The sequence below is a fragment of the Muscardinus avellanarius genome (genome assembly GCF_963383645.1).
Source record: "Muscardinus avellanarius genome assembly, chromosome: 17".
In the NCBI taxonomy this organism is placed as follows: domain Eukaryota; kingdom Metazoa; phylum Chordata; class Mammalia; order Rodentia; family Gliridae; genus Muscardinus; species Muscardinus avellanarius.
In genome coordinates, this window is record NC_137803.1 from 26,938,986 (window position 1) to 26,953,445 (window position 14,460).

At 48.8% G+C, this 14,460-nt stretch overlaps 1 protein-coding gene across 5 annotated transcripts in view; it reads right to left on the reverse strand.

The window, feature by feature from the left end:
* CTIF (cap binding complex dependent translation initiation factor) overlaps positions 1–14,460 on the reverse strand; it is a gene marked incomplete at both ends in the record, with an annotated part of 236,827 nt that overhangs the window by 205,033 nt on the left and 17,334 nt on the right. For all 5 annotated transcript variants that reach the window (XM_080714534.1, XM_080714533.1, XM_080714532.1 and 2 more), the window contains 2 exons: positions 136–240; positions 1,247–1,320. In XM_080714534.1, the coding sequence (XP_080570660.1) occupies positions 136–240; positions 1,247–1,320 (179 nt within the window). The remainder of the gene's footprint in view (positions 1–135; positions 241–1,246; positions 1,321–14,460) is intronic.

Sequence of the window (14,460 nt, forward strand, 5' to 3'; positions counted from 1 at the left end):
GCTTGCATTTCTGGAGCCAGACAGGGAGAACATCCCGATGTTAGCCACTTGTGCGTACCCGTGCGGCTGGACAAAGGTCCCTATTCCCAGCCTCCACTCTATCCTTCCCTGCATAACCTCACCCCCCACTCTTACCCTTCACGGTCGATGTGTGGCAGGGGCTGCTTGGGCGTGTGTCTGAGCTTCCGGTGGAACTGGGTGAAGTCCAGCTTTTCGGGCTGCAGATCCCAGGTGGCACCACTAGAGGGCGAGAGAGGGCGAGAAATGCGCGATTGGGGAGAAGAGCCCGGTTACTATGGGAGCAGACAGGAGGCTGAGCCAGGGGGAAATCGATCTCAAGATGGGTTCACATAGGCACCCGTCCTCTGAATGCTGAAGCCAGACGCCCCCACACACTCAGAATGGAGCCTGGGTGTCAACCCACACCTGCCCCTAGCCCTGTTACACATGCAAGCCTGAAGCCTGTGCAACCAAGGTTCCCTGCGACATCTCTGATTTGTTTTATGCCTACAGTTGAGGAGTGCTGGAGAGAGCAGGGGGCAGGAGCCTGTTGGGGGAGCCTCTGGCAAGCAGCTCCAGGCGGTGACACAGCATCTTTGGGGTGGATGGAGCCAGGGAGGCAGGGGTCAGCTCCCACGGAATCCAGTCCCAGGGCAGCTTCCTCACTGGGCCAGCCTGCACCCGAGCCCACTGTGCCTTGAAGGCACTCAGAGAGTTGGGCAGCTCTGGGACCAGAGGGGAGCAGAGGGAGTCTGCCATCCGCAGCCCAAAGTCACTTTCCCTCCCAGGCATGACAGACGGACTCCAGGGCAAGAGTCCTGAGCAAGCCCTTTGGGGGCACCCTCCCAGGGACCTGAGGACATGTAGGTCGCTTCTAAAGTCTGCAGCACTCAGCCCTGCCCTTCCTCCAGGTTTCTCAGCGGCCCGGGGTGTGCAGACTCAGTTCCCTGTCATGACCTCCGTGGCTCTCCTGTGCTCTCCGGCCCTCTCCTCCCGTCTGTCCCTGTCTTCCTTTCATCCCTTTTCCCTCTGCTTCCTCTTCACTCTCTCACTTCCCCTTTGGAGTCCTGTCGCTCACTCTTCTTCCTGGGAGCCCTCTGTCTTCCCTTCCTCCTCCTCTGCCTCTTGGTTCCCACACCTCCCTGTCGATCGTGAGCCCAACACTGACTCAGCCCCCACAGGGCAGGAGGACCAGTCAGTGGGGTCCCAGCTGAAGCCACACTGCAGAGGAGCAGGAGGAAATTACCTGAAGGAATCGAAGGTGTTGGCAGCCCAGATGTCCGTGCCCAGCATGTCCAGAGAGTTGTCCTTGCTGCCATTCTGGAAGGGAAGGGGGAGAGGGTTGGCATCATTTGCTTGGCCAAGGCATGGAGAATGAGAGGGCAGAAGGCCCCCCCCCAAGGCTGAGGCCTGGCGTGGTGGGGTGCAGAGGCATCCCTGCCCCCTGGGTGGCTCAGAGGCTGCGAGGAGCCACTGGTGAGTTTGTCAGCCAGGGCACCAATGAGACGCAGAACTCTGCTGGGGACTCCAGGCCTCCCCCTAGGCAAGCGCCCTCTTTCGGTGGTGTTTTATGGAGAGATGCAGTTGGGTAGAGGAATAGTCCACATTTCTACTGCCCCCAGCCCAGCTCTCTCAAATTCTCTATACCTAGCAGGAGATTGATACGCCACCACCATCTCTGCCAGCCCAAGGGCAGTGCTTTCTCCCCCCATGCAGGGGCTCTGTGTAGCCAGGCACGATCCACACACGAATTGCATTTATTTACTTATTCATTTACTTAGAGCTCAGGATCATCTTCTGAGAAGCCCCATTGACCTGGGCTACACCAGCGACTGAATCCTCGCTAAGCCAACCTGCCAGTCCTCAGCCTCCTGTGCTTTCTACACGACCCACCCCATAGACAGGGCACGGTCTCCCGCATTAGACATGCTCTGCTCCATTGGCCTGGGTCCAGGCAGACACTGAAGACACCAAGGTGGAGAAGTCCAGTCCCACCCATAGAAATGGCATGCGATGACACGCACATCATAAAGAATCACAATACAGTGTGATCTGTGCTCCAATTCAGGGCACCACGGTATGACCAAAACCCAGACCACTTCCCAAGGAGGTCGGGGACTTTGCTGAGCAGGGATGAAAGGTTTTCTTACAGTTAGGCTTTTTAGAAAAGAGGCACGTGCACACACACAAACACACACACACACTCATACACACACTCATACATACTTGTAGGTAGGAAGACTGCATACCAAAATAACAATGAAAAGTATAATAAAGTGATACATAAACCAGTAATGTAGCCATTTAGTATTATGATCAAGTATCATATGCTATACATAACTGTATGGATTAGGCTTTTCTGTAACTAGCAGGACAGCGGGTTCATTCGCATCAGCATAGCACACCTCTGTGATAATGCTTTGCACTACGACATGATGAGGACCATGATGTCATTAGGCAACAGAGACTTTTCAGTTCCATTATAAACTTAGGGGACCACCATGAATATGTTGTTTGTGATGGACTGAAACCTCACTACGTGGTACATGACTGCAAGTGCGTATACACCACACATATACACACCATGCACACACATACATACACATATACAATCACCTGTTCCACAAAATTCATTAATATCCAGAAAAGTCAGGTGCTGAAGACAAACCCCAGACAGGTGCTGACCTGATTTCTGGAACTTTCCCACCAGGAGCCAGACCCACCTCCCTCGCCAACCACTCTAAGCCCTTGCACACACCCCGGACTCCCATACAAGATGCCTGTCAAGCTGAGGACAGAGAAGAAGGTGACTAGGGTTAGGTGTGTCCCAGCCCCCCCCCCCCCGCCTCTCTCTCAGCACTGGGGGTGGAACCCAGGGGCATTCTACCTCCACAGCCCTATTTTAATTTTTTTTGGTGGTACTGAGGGTGGAACACAGGGGCTTTTCTACTTCCGGGCTATACTCCCAGACCTATTTTATACTTTATTTGGAAACAGGGTCTCTCACTAAGTTGCTGAGAGCCTCACTAAGTAGCTGAGGCTGGCTTCGAACTTGTGTGATCCTCCTGTCTCAGCCTCCCAAGCGCTGGGATTACAAGCGTGCATCACCACACCTGGCCCCCTGCCCTCTCTAATCCAGCCCTCCAGCTCCGGCTGCAGAAGCCTCAGTTTCCCCATTGGCACAGTAGTGACAGGCAGGGCTGTTGCATCCTGTCTATGACAGTTCTAAGCCACATGGAACTGCAGAAGGCATAGAACTCTGTTCCTCTTTGGGCCACTGTGTTCTTCCTGGACTCAGAAACAAGCTAATGTTCTTTCCACACACAAGTGGTCCTTCCTGGTAGGCGCCAGCTCAAGACATCTTGCCTGCAGCTTCCTCAGCAGCTGATGCTGGAGTCCATGGAGCCCATATGCTCATGGCCCCGTTCTCCTGCAGAGCTCCTGGGGTGCTGCTCTTGAAACAGGAATCTCCTGGCTCCCAATCATCGGCAACTGCTCAGGAGAGTGTCGGCAGTTTACGTTTACTGCAGTCAAAGTGGTCCAGAATATGCTTTGAGAAACATGGTCCTCACCGGGCATGGTGGCGCACGCTTGTAATCCCCGCGCTTGGGAAGCAGAGACAGGAGGATCGCGCAGGTTCGAAGCCAGCCGCGCGCGCTGGCTTAGGAGACCCTGTTTCTAAATAAAAATATAAAAATAGGTCTGGGAGTGTAGCCCAGAGGTAGAAGGGCTTCCAGGAACCCCAGTACCACCAAAAAAAAAAAAAAAAAAAAAAAAAAGAAACATGGTCCTCATTCCACTGCATGTTGAAAAGAGCTTTAGGGTTAGAAGATGTTCAAAGTTTTCCCAATCAAATGTTTGGGACATACGGAATTAAAAGACTGTTAAGATTTGCCCCATAATAAATTATTATAGCATTAAATTTTTACTGCAGAATTTCTCTTCAAGTGGGTGGAAGTACAGAATGTAATATTCCCCAACCTTTTTTGGCTGGAAATCTAAACAGCTCTTCCTTTTTATTTCACAGAGTTCACAGGAGCAGGGCTCCAGGGGCCCCTTTGGGAAAGAGTCATTTAACATGCTCTGTGCTGTCTCCCTTCCCCAGCTGGTGTCATCTGCTCCATGGTAAAACTCTGACTTCCATTTTTTTCCTTGTATTTTCCTTCCCATTCACCCCCCAATCCTAACTTTTGGACCCAGAACCATCCACTAAGTATTAATGTAGACTAGGTGGCCAGCCCCTGAGAACTCAGCTTTTTGTTTACTTTTTCTGTTATTGTTTTTGTTTTTGTTTCGTGTGTGCTGCTGGGGATTGAACCCAGGGGCATTCTACCTATGAGCTACAACCCCAGCCCTACTTTTATTTTTGATTTTGAAACAAGGCCTGGAACCTGTAGTTCTCCTGTCTCAGCCTCCTAACCATTGGGGTTATAGGCATGCACCGCCACACCTGGCAAAAACCTCGCTGGTTTCTTAAAGAGTGCTCTTTAGTCAGCCATTCCTGGGCTGGCCCTGGGGACCACAGCTCCTCTCTGACCCCAGCCTCCTCCCCAGCCCTGCCTCCAGGTGGCTGAAATGCCAAGGCTTTGAGAAGACTTATCAAAAACAATCATCCTTTTTTAGCGGGTTGTTTTTAGCACTTAAACACTGCCGAATCCTTTACAACAGCTCCTTTTACTGGCAATTAGGGGGCCCCATGCCAGGGAGAGCCATGCTGCTCTCAGAGCTGATCACAGAGGGATAATGAGCACTTTAAACCATTCAGAAGAGAAATGCAAACAGCTTGCCCATGGCCAGGAGACGAAGCCCAGCCCCAGAGCTGTGCCCCACAGCCTCCCCCAGCTCAGGGGAGGACAGATGCCCGGAAGGGTCAGGAGTACAGATGACAATGACAGGAGATGTGGACACAGCGCTTGGCGTGTGGCAGCACTTACACTCACGGTAGCCTCAGGCAGCAAATGACACCATCGTCACCCCCACTTTCCTGATGGGAAAATGGAGGCACAGAGAACCCACCCACATCCATGGGGCCAGTTTCTAGAACCTCAATCCAGACAGCAAGGCCTGGAGCCCAAGCTCTCAACCACGGCACTATGCAGTCGCTCCCCTCAGGTGCATCCTGACCCCGCCACAGAGCTATCCCCAAAGCAGGACATCCCATCCCCTGTGGATACTTGGATTCTCCAAACCTCTGCTTGCCGTGTCTGGGAGGCAGGGCCGCTGCAGGGAACATGTTGCTTGCAGCACAGGGAAGGGGAAATGGGGTTGCCTGCAGAAGAACGGGATCTCCATGCCTGTGAGTGACCAGGTAAGAGTAGGGACACGCAGCATCAGGAGCAGTGGAAAAGCAACCAACTCTGCGGCATGGCTGGTGTTTCCTTGCGAACGTCCAGCTGCACAGGCATTTTTGCTCGATGGTGTGTATGTATGTGGGGTGAGAAGGCAATTTTGGCCTATGTGCTTAAACACTGCTCAGAACCTGGCTGCACAGGTCATGGGATGGCAGGGGACTGTCCCCACTATTGGGAGTGTCATGGATGAAGTTCTAACTGGCGAATTCTGGGTTTGTCCAGGGCGTCTGCTGCAGCAGGCAATGCAGAGGCCGGTGGCAGACCTCAGGGCTGGCCCCTGCCTGGAGTGCCCAGGAGCTGGCATGCTGTCCATCTGAGAGCTGCTGGGCTATAAGGGGGCCCAACTCTGGACACTAGAGAGAAGCAGGGAGTGCAGGCCAGGCTGTCCACAGGCCCTTTTCAGAGTAGGTCGCCCCATAGATTCTGTCACAAGGCCAAGAGGCACGCCAGCTGTGAATGTGGACCCTTTACATCATGGACATGGGATGTCCAAGGGAGCTAACTGGAGGGCTATCCATTTAAATCATGGATAAGGTCTTCTCCTTTCTCTTTGAGCATGTCCTCCAGACTCCCTTGACCCATCACCCAGCCACATGGGTGCATTAACACATTGTGTAGACACAATAGGCCTGAGGCTGGGTTTCCTGCCCTGTCACGGGGAGTTGCAGGCATGCCAAGCGCAGTTCAAGATGGCACATGGTAAGACCCGGGTAATAACATGCTGGCACCCAAGTTGCTGGCTTCAGGGGAGACAGATGCAGGCAAACCTTCAAGTGGTGCTAGGCTGCAGCCCACTCCCCAGGGCCTCGTGCAAGTCCTTCTGGCTCCTTGGACCTATGCTTCCCCATCTGTCCCTCGAGCATCTGAACTAGATGAATGATTCCTGAGTAGCTGGCGGGGTGGGGGCAGTGGGACAGAGGACAGACACTGTGAAAGGTTTACATGACACAAAGTGTTTGTGGACCAAAAGACCCCAGAGCCATTTCCTGGGCCCAGACAGGGGCTTCCTGGAGGCCAGAGCTGAAACCCCACAGGTCACAACTGAGGCAGGCTGTGAGGGTGACTTGGATGCACTCCATCAGAGAGGGCTAAGGGACAAGCACAGAGGGAGGTAAAGGGACCAAGCAGGTCCTAGCCCTGTCTGGGTGACTCTATGTGTGGGTGGGTGGGGTTCAGCACCAAGGACAGCGCCCTAAGAGTTGATGGGAAAAAGCAAGATGGGCCCCCAACATTTTAATCTTCCTGCAGTAGATGGATGGGCCCTTGAGGCAAGGAAATAGCAGAACAGAGAACAGAAAAGACCAAAGTTGAGTTCAGGAGAGGGAAAGGCCATTCCTTTCACTCGGGGACTTCTCATCTCTCTCCATCCTGTCTCTTTCTCCGGAGACTCCTTTATCTTCAAATTAAAACCTAAGGGCCAAGCCAGGCATGGTGGCACACCCTTGTAATCCCAGCATTTGGGAGGCTGAGACAGTAGGATCGCAGTTCGCAGACAGCTTCAGCTACTTAGTGAGGCCTTCTGCAACTCAGTACTGCAAAAAAAAAAAAAACCTAAAAACCAACCAACCAACCAACCAACCAACCAACCAACAAACAAAAAACAAGGGCCAGGGAGAGGTGGGAGTCAACTATTCCTGCCTGCTCTCTCTGCTAGCAAGGACTGTGACTTAGGTTTTAAATGGACCATGTTACCTGCACCCGCTCTGGACTGGGCCACACCAGAGGCCATTTCTGGCTGGCTGCCTGTCCAATCTCTGCTGAGACAAGGGGCCCTCTGAGGGACCATCTTGTCAGGGGAATGACTCAGAGTCCTACAGAGAGGATCTAGAGCCACAAGGAGGGTGGGCATGGAGACAGCAGGTGGGCTTGTCCTCTCATCTCTTCTCCCCAAGCAGGACTACCCCACAGGGTCTCTACATGGAAAGACCACTGAAGATTTTGATGAAAGAAAAGAAAGGTCCTATATAAAAAAAAATAAGGTATTTTTAGATGACTATAGATTTACTGGACCCTTTGCCCAGTTTCTTATCATGGACAAAACTTGTAAAAGTATAAATCAATATCACATCCAGGATACTGACACTGGTATAGTCAAGACACAGAACAATTTCATCATCAAAAGGCTTCTCCTGTTACCTTTTCATAACTACACCATCTCCCTCCTGCCTCTGCCTCTGCCCCTTCCCTCATCCCTCATCCCTGGCTACCACTAACTTGCTCCCCATTTCTATAATCTTGTCATTTCAAATACAATATATAAATGGAAGCATAGATGTCACTTTTGAAGACTGGTGAGTTTTTTCACACAAGCATAATCATCTAGAGATAGACCCAAGCCGGGCGTCGTGGTGCACGCTTGTAATCCCCGCACTTGGGAGGCTGAGACGGGAGGATCACACAGGTTCAAAGCCAGCCTCAGCTACTTAGTGAGGATCTCAGCAACTTAGTGAGACCCTGTTTCCAAATTCCAAATAAAATATATATATATAAAATAGGCCTGGGAGTATAGCCTGGAGGTAGAAAGCCTCTGGATTCCACCCCCAGTACCAACAAAATAAATAAATAAAATAAAATAGAGATAGACCCAAGCCCAGGGGTGGTGGTGCACACCTGTAATCCCAGTACCTGGAAGGCTGACACAGGAGGATTGCAGGTTTGAGGACAGCCTTAGCAACATATCAACCTAGCAAGACTCTGGTTCTGTAGGCATGGACTGGAGCTCCCTGGAATAAAAAGGTGCTAATGACCTATTAGAAGACAAGGTAGAGCCGGAGGTGGTGACTCAGGCTTGTAATCCCAGCATTTGAGAAGCTGAGACAGGAGAATCGCGGTTCATGGACAGCCTCGGCTATGGGGTTCATGGACAGCCTCAGCTACTTAGTGAGGCCCTTTGTAACTCAGTGAGACTCTGTTTCAAAATAAAGAATAGGAGCCAGGCGTGGTGGCGTATGCTTGTAATCTGAGTACTTGAGAGGCTGAGACAGGAGGATCACACAGGTTCAAAGCCAGCCTCAGCTACTTAGTGAGGCTCTCAGCAACTTAGTGAGATCCTGTTTCCAAATAAAATATAAAATAGGTCTGGGAGTGCAGCCCAGAGATAGAAGGCCCCTAGATTTCATCCCCAGAACCACACAAATAAATAAATAAAATTAAAAATAAATAAAATGAAAACAATAAAGAATAAAATAAGGCCGGGGGGTATAGCTTGGAGGTAGAATGCCCCTGGGTTCCATCCCCAGGACCATAAATAAATAAATAAATAGATAGATAGATAGATAGATAAATAGCTGGATTTAGCTTGGTGGTAGAATGCACCTGGGTTCAATCCCTACTATCAAAAAAAAAAAAAAAAAAAAAGATAGCTGCAGGGTGCTGGCTGTCCAGGCCGTTCTTTTCCACCACTAAGTACCACGGTGTCACTGCGCTTCCTCACTTGCCTGTTGAAGAACATCAGGGTGGCTTCCGGTTTACCACTGTTGCAAACAAAGCTGCTATAAACATTTTAGTACAGGTTTCTGTGTGAACATACGTTTCTGTTTCTTTGGGATAAATGCCCAGGAGTGCAATTGCTGGATCATATGGTATTTGCAGGTTTCTTTCTTTTTTTTTTTAATGAAACTGACAAACTGTTTGCTAGAGTGGCTGTGTATTTTATATCCCCACTAGCACTGTATGCATAATACAGTTTCTCTGCATTCTCACCAGTATTCATATATATTAATTTTAAAAATAAGATAGTATGTAATTTTTTTGGCAGTACTGGTTATTGAACCCAGGGGGCATTCTACCTCTGAGTTACATCCCAGCCCTAATTTTTACTTTTTATTTTATTTATTTATTTTGGGTGGTACTGGGGATGGAATCCTTCTACCTCTGGGCTACACTCCCAGACCTATTTTATATTTTATTTGGAAACAGGGTCTCAAGCCAGCGAGGCTGGCTTTGAACCTGTACGATCCTCCTGTCTCTGCCTCCTAAGTGCAGGGATTACAAGCATGCACCAACACACCCAGCTTTTTACTTTTTATTTTGAAACAGGTTCTTTGTAAGTTGAGGAGGGCCTTACTAAATAGCTGAGGCTGGCAGTGAACCTGCGATCCTCCTCTCTCTGCTTCCCAAGAACTGGGATTACAAGCATGTGCCACCATGTCCGACTAGGGTATATAACATTATATTTGACATAATGTATAGCCGAGTGTGGTGGTGCACGCTTATAATCCCAGTACTTGGGAGGCTGAGACAGGAGGATCACACAGGTTCGAAGCCAGCCTCAGCAGCTTAGTGAGGCTCTCAGTGACTTAATGAGACCCTGTTTCCAAATAAAATATATAAAAACAAAATAGGTCTGGGAGTGTGGCCTGATGGTAGAAATCCCCTGGGTTCCATCCCCAATACCACACACAAAAAACCATAGTGTGTAATATAAAATAACATATTAAATATAACATAATGTTATGTTACATATTATGTAATATATACTATATATATATATATTAACCATTCTGATAGGTATATAGAAATATTTCATTGTGGTTTTAATTTGTATTTCATTAATAGCTAATGATACAGTATAGGTGTACATAATTATTTGCCATCTGTATATGCTTTTTAGCAAAAATATTTCTTTATATACATATTTATATACTGGGGAACCCAGGGGCATTCTACCTCCGAGCTATACCCCCAGCCCTATTATCAATTCTTTATTTTGAAACAGTGTCTTACTAAGTTGCAGAAGGCCTCACTAAGTAGTTGAGGCTGGCCATGAACCATGATCCTCCTTGTCTCAGCCTCCTGAATACTGGGATTACAAGCATGTACCACCACCTGGGCTCTTCATGTATTTCTTTTCTTTTCTTTTCTTTTCTTTCTTTCTTTCTTTCTTTCTTGCTTGCTTGCTTGCTTGCTTGCTTGATCTTATTTTTGTGGTACTAGGGATTGAACTTAGGAGCATTCTACATTTGAGATACACCCCCAGCCCTATTTTATTTTTTTTTATTTTGAAACAGGGTCTCACTAGGTTTATGAGAGTCTCACTACTTACTGAGGCTGTCCTTGAACCTGTGATACTCCTGTCTTAGCCTTCCAAGTACTAGGATTACAAGCATGCACCACCACACCTGGTCTCACCCATTTTCTAACTATTTTATTTTAAATGATGAGTTTTGAGAGTTCTTTATATGTATTTTACATACTAGTCCTTTACCAGATAAATGCTTTACAAATATTATTTTTCTTTTAAAATTTCAGTGTTGACATCTATCGACTGTCATTTACATTCAATCTGAAATCTGGTTTTTGGTATATGACAAACCACTTCCTATTGAAACCAGAATGGTTTCATGTTTTGAGATTGAATCTTGTTTGTCTTCTTAGATTTCTTGTTTTGTTTGTTTTCTTGTTTTGTTTTGTTTGGCACTGGGAATTAAACCAAGGGCATTCTACCTCTAAGCTATACCCCCAGTGTTTTAAATTACTTTTAATTTTGAAACAGGGTCTTGCTAAGTTGCTGAGGTTGGCCTTGACCCTGTGATTCTCCTGTTTCAGTCTCCCAAAACACTGGGATTACAGGCATGTACTATGATGCCCCCACTAAATCCCTGATTTAACTAACTGGCTTTTTGTGATACCACTTTGGCAGGGACCAAAGGGAGAGGACTCAGCTCCAGACTGTTGGGCAAGGGTAGAAGGCCATGTTTCCACCCAGCCTTCTCTGAAGCTGGAAGGGTGTACCTGCAGGGTGGAGGCAAGAGTTCCAGATCGTCTCCATTGACCCTGCAGTAGGGCTGGCCTCTTTACCCCTAGGTAACAGCAAAAACCTCCCTCTCTACAGGCCTCCAGCAGCCCCCTCAGGGAGTGGAGTGGCACATCAACACTGCCTAGGTGGTGCAAGCCCAGCTCCCCAAAGGTCTCAGATGCTGCTGTGGGGTGTAGGTGGGAGCCTTTAGCAGCTGGCAGGGATAAAAGTCACCCAGTCTTCTCCAACTCTACCCTGGTGGGGTGGGCGCCCGTCACGGCCTGGCAGGGGTAGAGTCCAGGCTTGTTCTAGGTTCTGGTTGGCTGGTAGGTGGGGGCAGAGTAATTAACATATAAAATACTTTTTAATCTTGCTAGGTTATTCTTTTCCTGGTCTTTTACTTGAAGAAAGCAGATTTTTATTGGGACGTTTTTGGTCTGGGTCCATAGGCATTTCTGAGTCCCTCGCTTTTGGGGCACCAAGTCTGGGAAGTCTGGGATATATGAAGCAAAAAGAAAACCGAGTCATGACGTGTCATTGCGGAGGTCCCGAGGACCCCAGCCGGTCTGCCTTCTCCCCGCCACCTCTCAGTCTTCTGATTTTGTGTTCTCTAAAATGTTCAGGGTTTTAAATTGTACTTAGTAAAAGGAAGACAGCAAAGAGCATCTCCTCCATTTTCTCAGAAGCAGAGGTCTGTATTTTTAACAGGCAGATGACCTCCAGTCTAGTCTGCCTCACCATTTTACAGAGGCTGAGTCTCATCCATGATTAAGTCGTGAGAGGCACAGCCAGGGATGGGACCACGTCTTCTAGCCCACTGTGCAACACCGTCGCCAGGTACTTCCTGCCTGTGTAGTATCCAGCCTTCCCTGCCAGAAGCGAGCCCTCTCGCAGACACCAGGCCCCCAATCCCTGCATTCATACGCTTGCCTTGAAGACTGACCCCTGAGAGCAGCTGAGGGCCACAATGAGTAGCTGAAGGAGCGGATGGTTGCTGATTGCACTCCCTATAGAAGCCAGTCCACGGTACTCTAGTGAGTGCTGTATCCCGTTTCTCCAAGTGAGCTGAAGTCAGAGGACATTTTCTGAAAAGAGAGACTCATGTGCTGGCCAGCCGCAGAGGCTGCCTGTGTTTGGTTCTGGAAGACACATTCATTGCATCCTCCTGTGCAGGTGACCCAGAACCGGGCGGCACCTGGGAACCATCATGTCATGTCCCAGGCTGCTTAGCACTGTGGCTTAAGGGCCTGTCCTCCCCATGAGCAGGAGTCACACCTGTGTCCCTTACCATCCCAGTGCCCTCTCCCCAGTGCCCAGACTGCCCTGGTATAATTGCTGATTGGAGCAACAGATAGAAGAGCCCAAAGACAGGCAAAGGAATGAACTAAACATTACAAAAGAAATTCCTCTTGCAGGAATGAGGATGCTTCCCCTTAAGATGCTTGCCAGGTAGGGCCGCTGGGAAAGAGACTAACTAGCCGGGGGCAAAGGAGTAAAACCAACCCATTGCTGGGGTTCTAAGAAGGTGGTTTGGGTGGGGCTGAATCAAAGAAAGAACTTTTCATCAATGGAGCTGCCAAACAATGTTTGGGATGCCTTTTGAAGCTGCGAGCTTCTGTTATTACAAATGCTGGCAGCTCAATAGCCATAGGCAGGGGCTGCTAAATGCAGGGTGGGAAGCATCAGAGCTTCTTGCCATCTGAGACTCCATCACGCCCACAGCTTAGCTCTGTACTTGATATGGAGAAGGAGAAGGGGGAGGAAAAATTGCTTCCTGGCCTCTGGTGAAGCCCTACTATACATGGGGCATGTGACAGTTGTTCCAGCCAGTCTCAGTAGTTCAGGTTCCTCCCGTTCTGGACACAGAGCAGGGCCGTACTTCTTAGTGTGCTTGTGTTTGGTGGAGACCATGTGGCTCATTCTGGACAAGCTGGGAGTGGAAGTGACATGTACTTCACTCTCTGGCCTGTGACTCGACAATGCAGGGTCCGCCGGGCTCTTCCCTCTGTCCTGGTGGTTGGTTAACATGGCAACTGTTCCTTCTATCTGGGTCTTGATATCAGGGCTATTTAAAGTTACTGAGATTCAGGATTATTTGTCACTGAGGCACTACCCAGCCCATCCTGACTGATACAGGGACACCGATGCTATCAGTGTGGAACACCAGGGGGGAAAAAAAAAGACACATAGGAACAACAAACAGGGGCTGGTTGAACAGCAGTTCAACAACTCAGCTCAGCACATGGACACTCCTCCATTCCCACTTTCCTCCCCACCACTCCAGGAACAGCCAACACGAGCCAGCTAATCGAGCTTTGTTCTCTCTGAACTCTTGTCCTAACATCCTGACGTGATGCCTGACCTCAAGTCCTTGCTAATTTCTTCTCTCCTTTCTTCCAATTCATCAAATGTCCTACCCATCCTCAAAAGTATAGATTCAGTCTCAAGACCTTCCCCCGAGAGCAGCAAGACCACTCTTTAATTGTAATTCCTGTAGCTAAGACAATAGCTCTTTAGGAAACTCAACATGCATGTCTTGACCCTGTTAATGAACCTCTATTCTACAAATAGACACTGATCTTGAAGGTTCCAGCTCATGCCGGTCTTTTGAGCTCTGAACAGAAGCAGATTCATGAATATAGACACAAAATTTCTTCCACATCCATGGCAACTCCTTAAAAATCTAGACACTTTGCTGGTGTGGTAGCGCATGCTTGTAATCCCAGAATTTGGGAGGCTGAGACAGGAGGATCATGGTTTGTGGACAGCCTCAGCTACTTCTTAGTGAGGCCCTTTGCAACTCAGTAAGACCCTGTTTCAAAATAAAGAATAAAAAATAGGGCTAGGGGCATGGCTTGGAGGTAGAATGCCCCTGGGTTCTGTCCCCAGTACTGGAGAAAAAAAATCAAGCGCTGCAGGGTGTGGTGGTGCACATCTATAATCCCAGTACTTGGGAAGCTGAGACAAGAGGATCACAGATTCACAGAGGCCCCCTGCAACTTAGTGAGACCCTGTTTCAAAAATAAAAAATAAAATAGGGTTGGGGTTGTGGGTACCTGGATTCAATCAAGAGTATGCAAAAATAAATAAATAAATAAATAAATAAATAACTTCTAGGCACTTTTACTAAGGCATCAAGTATACTAGTGATTTCTTTTTAAATTGGCACTGAGTTAAATCCTACAGATACTGGAGGGCAGCAGAATGACTGTCAGGAAGCTCCCTCTCTCTTGGGCCAGAGGTCATCAGTGTATTCGAAGTTGTTTTCCTTTACCTGCCACTCACCACTCCAAGACACTTGTTCTTGGCACCACCGATAGTTGGCCTGCAGGCTGGCACAAGTATGGGTGTGGGGAGAGGAGTGGAGAGATC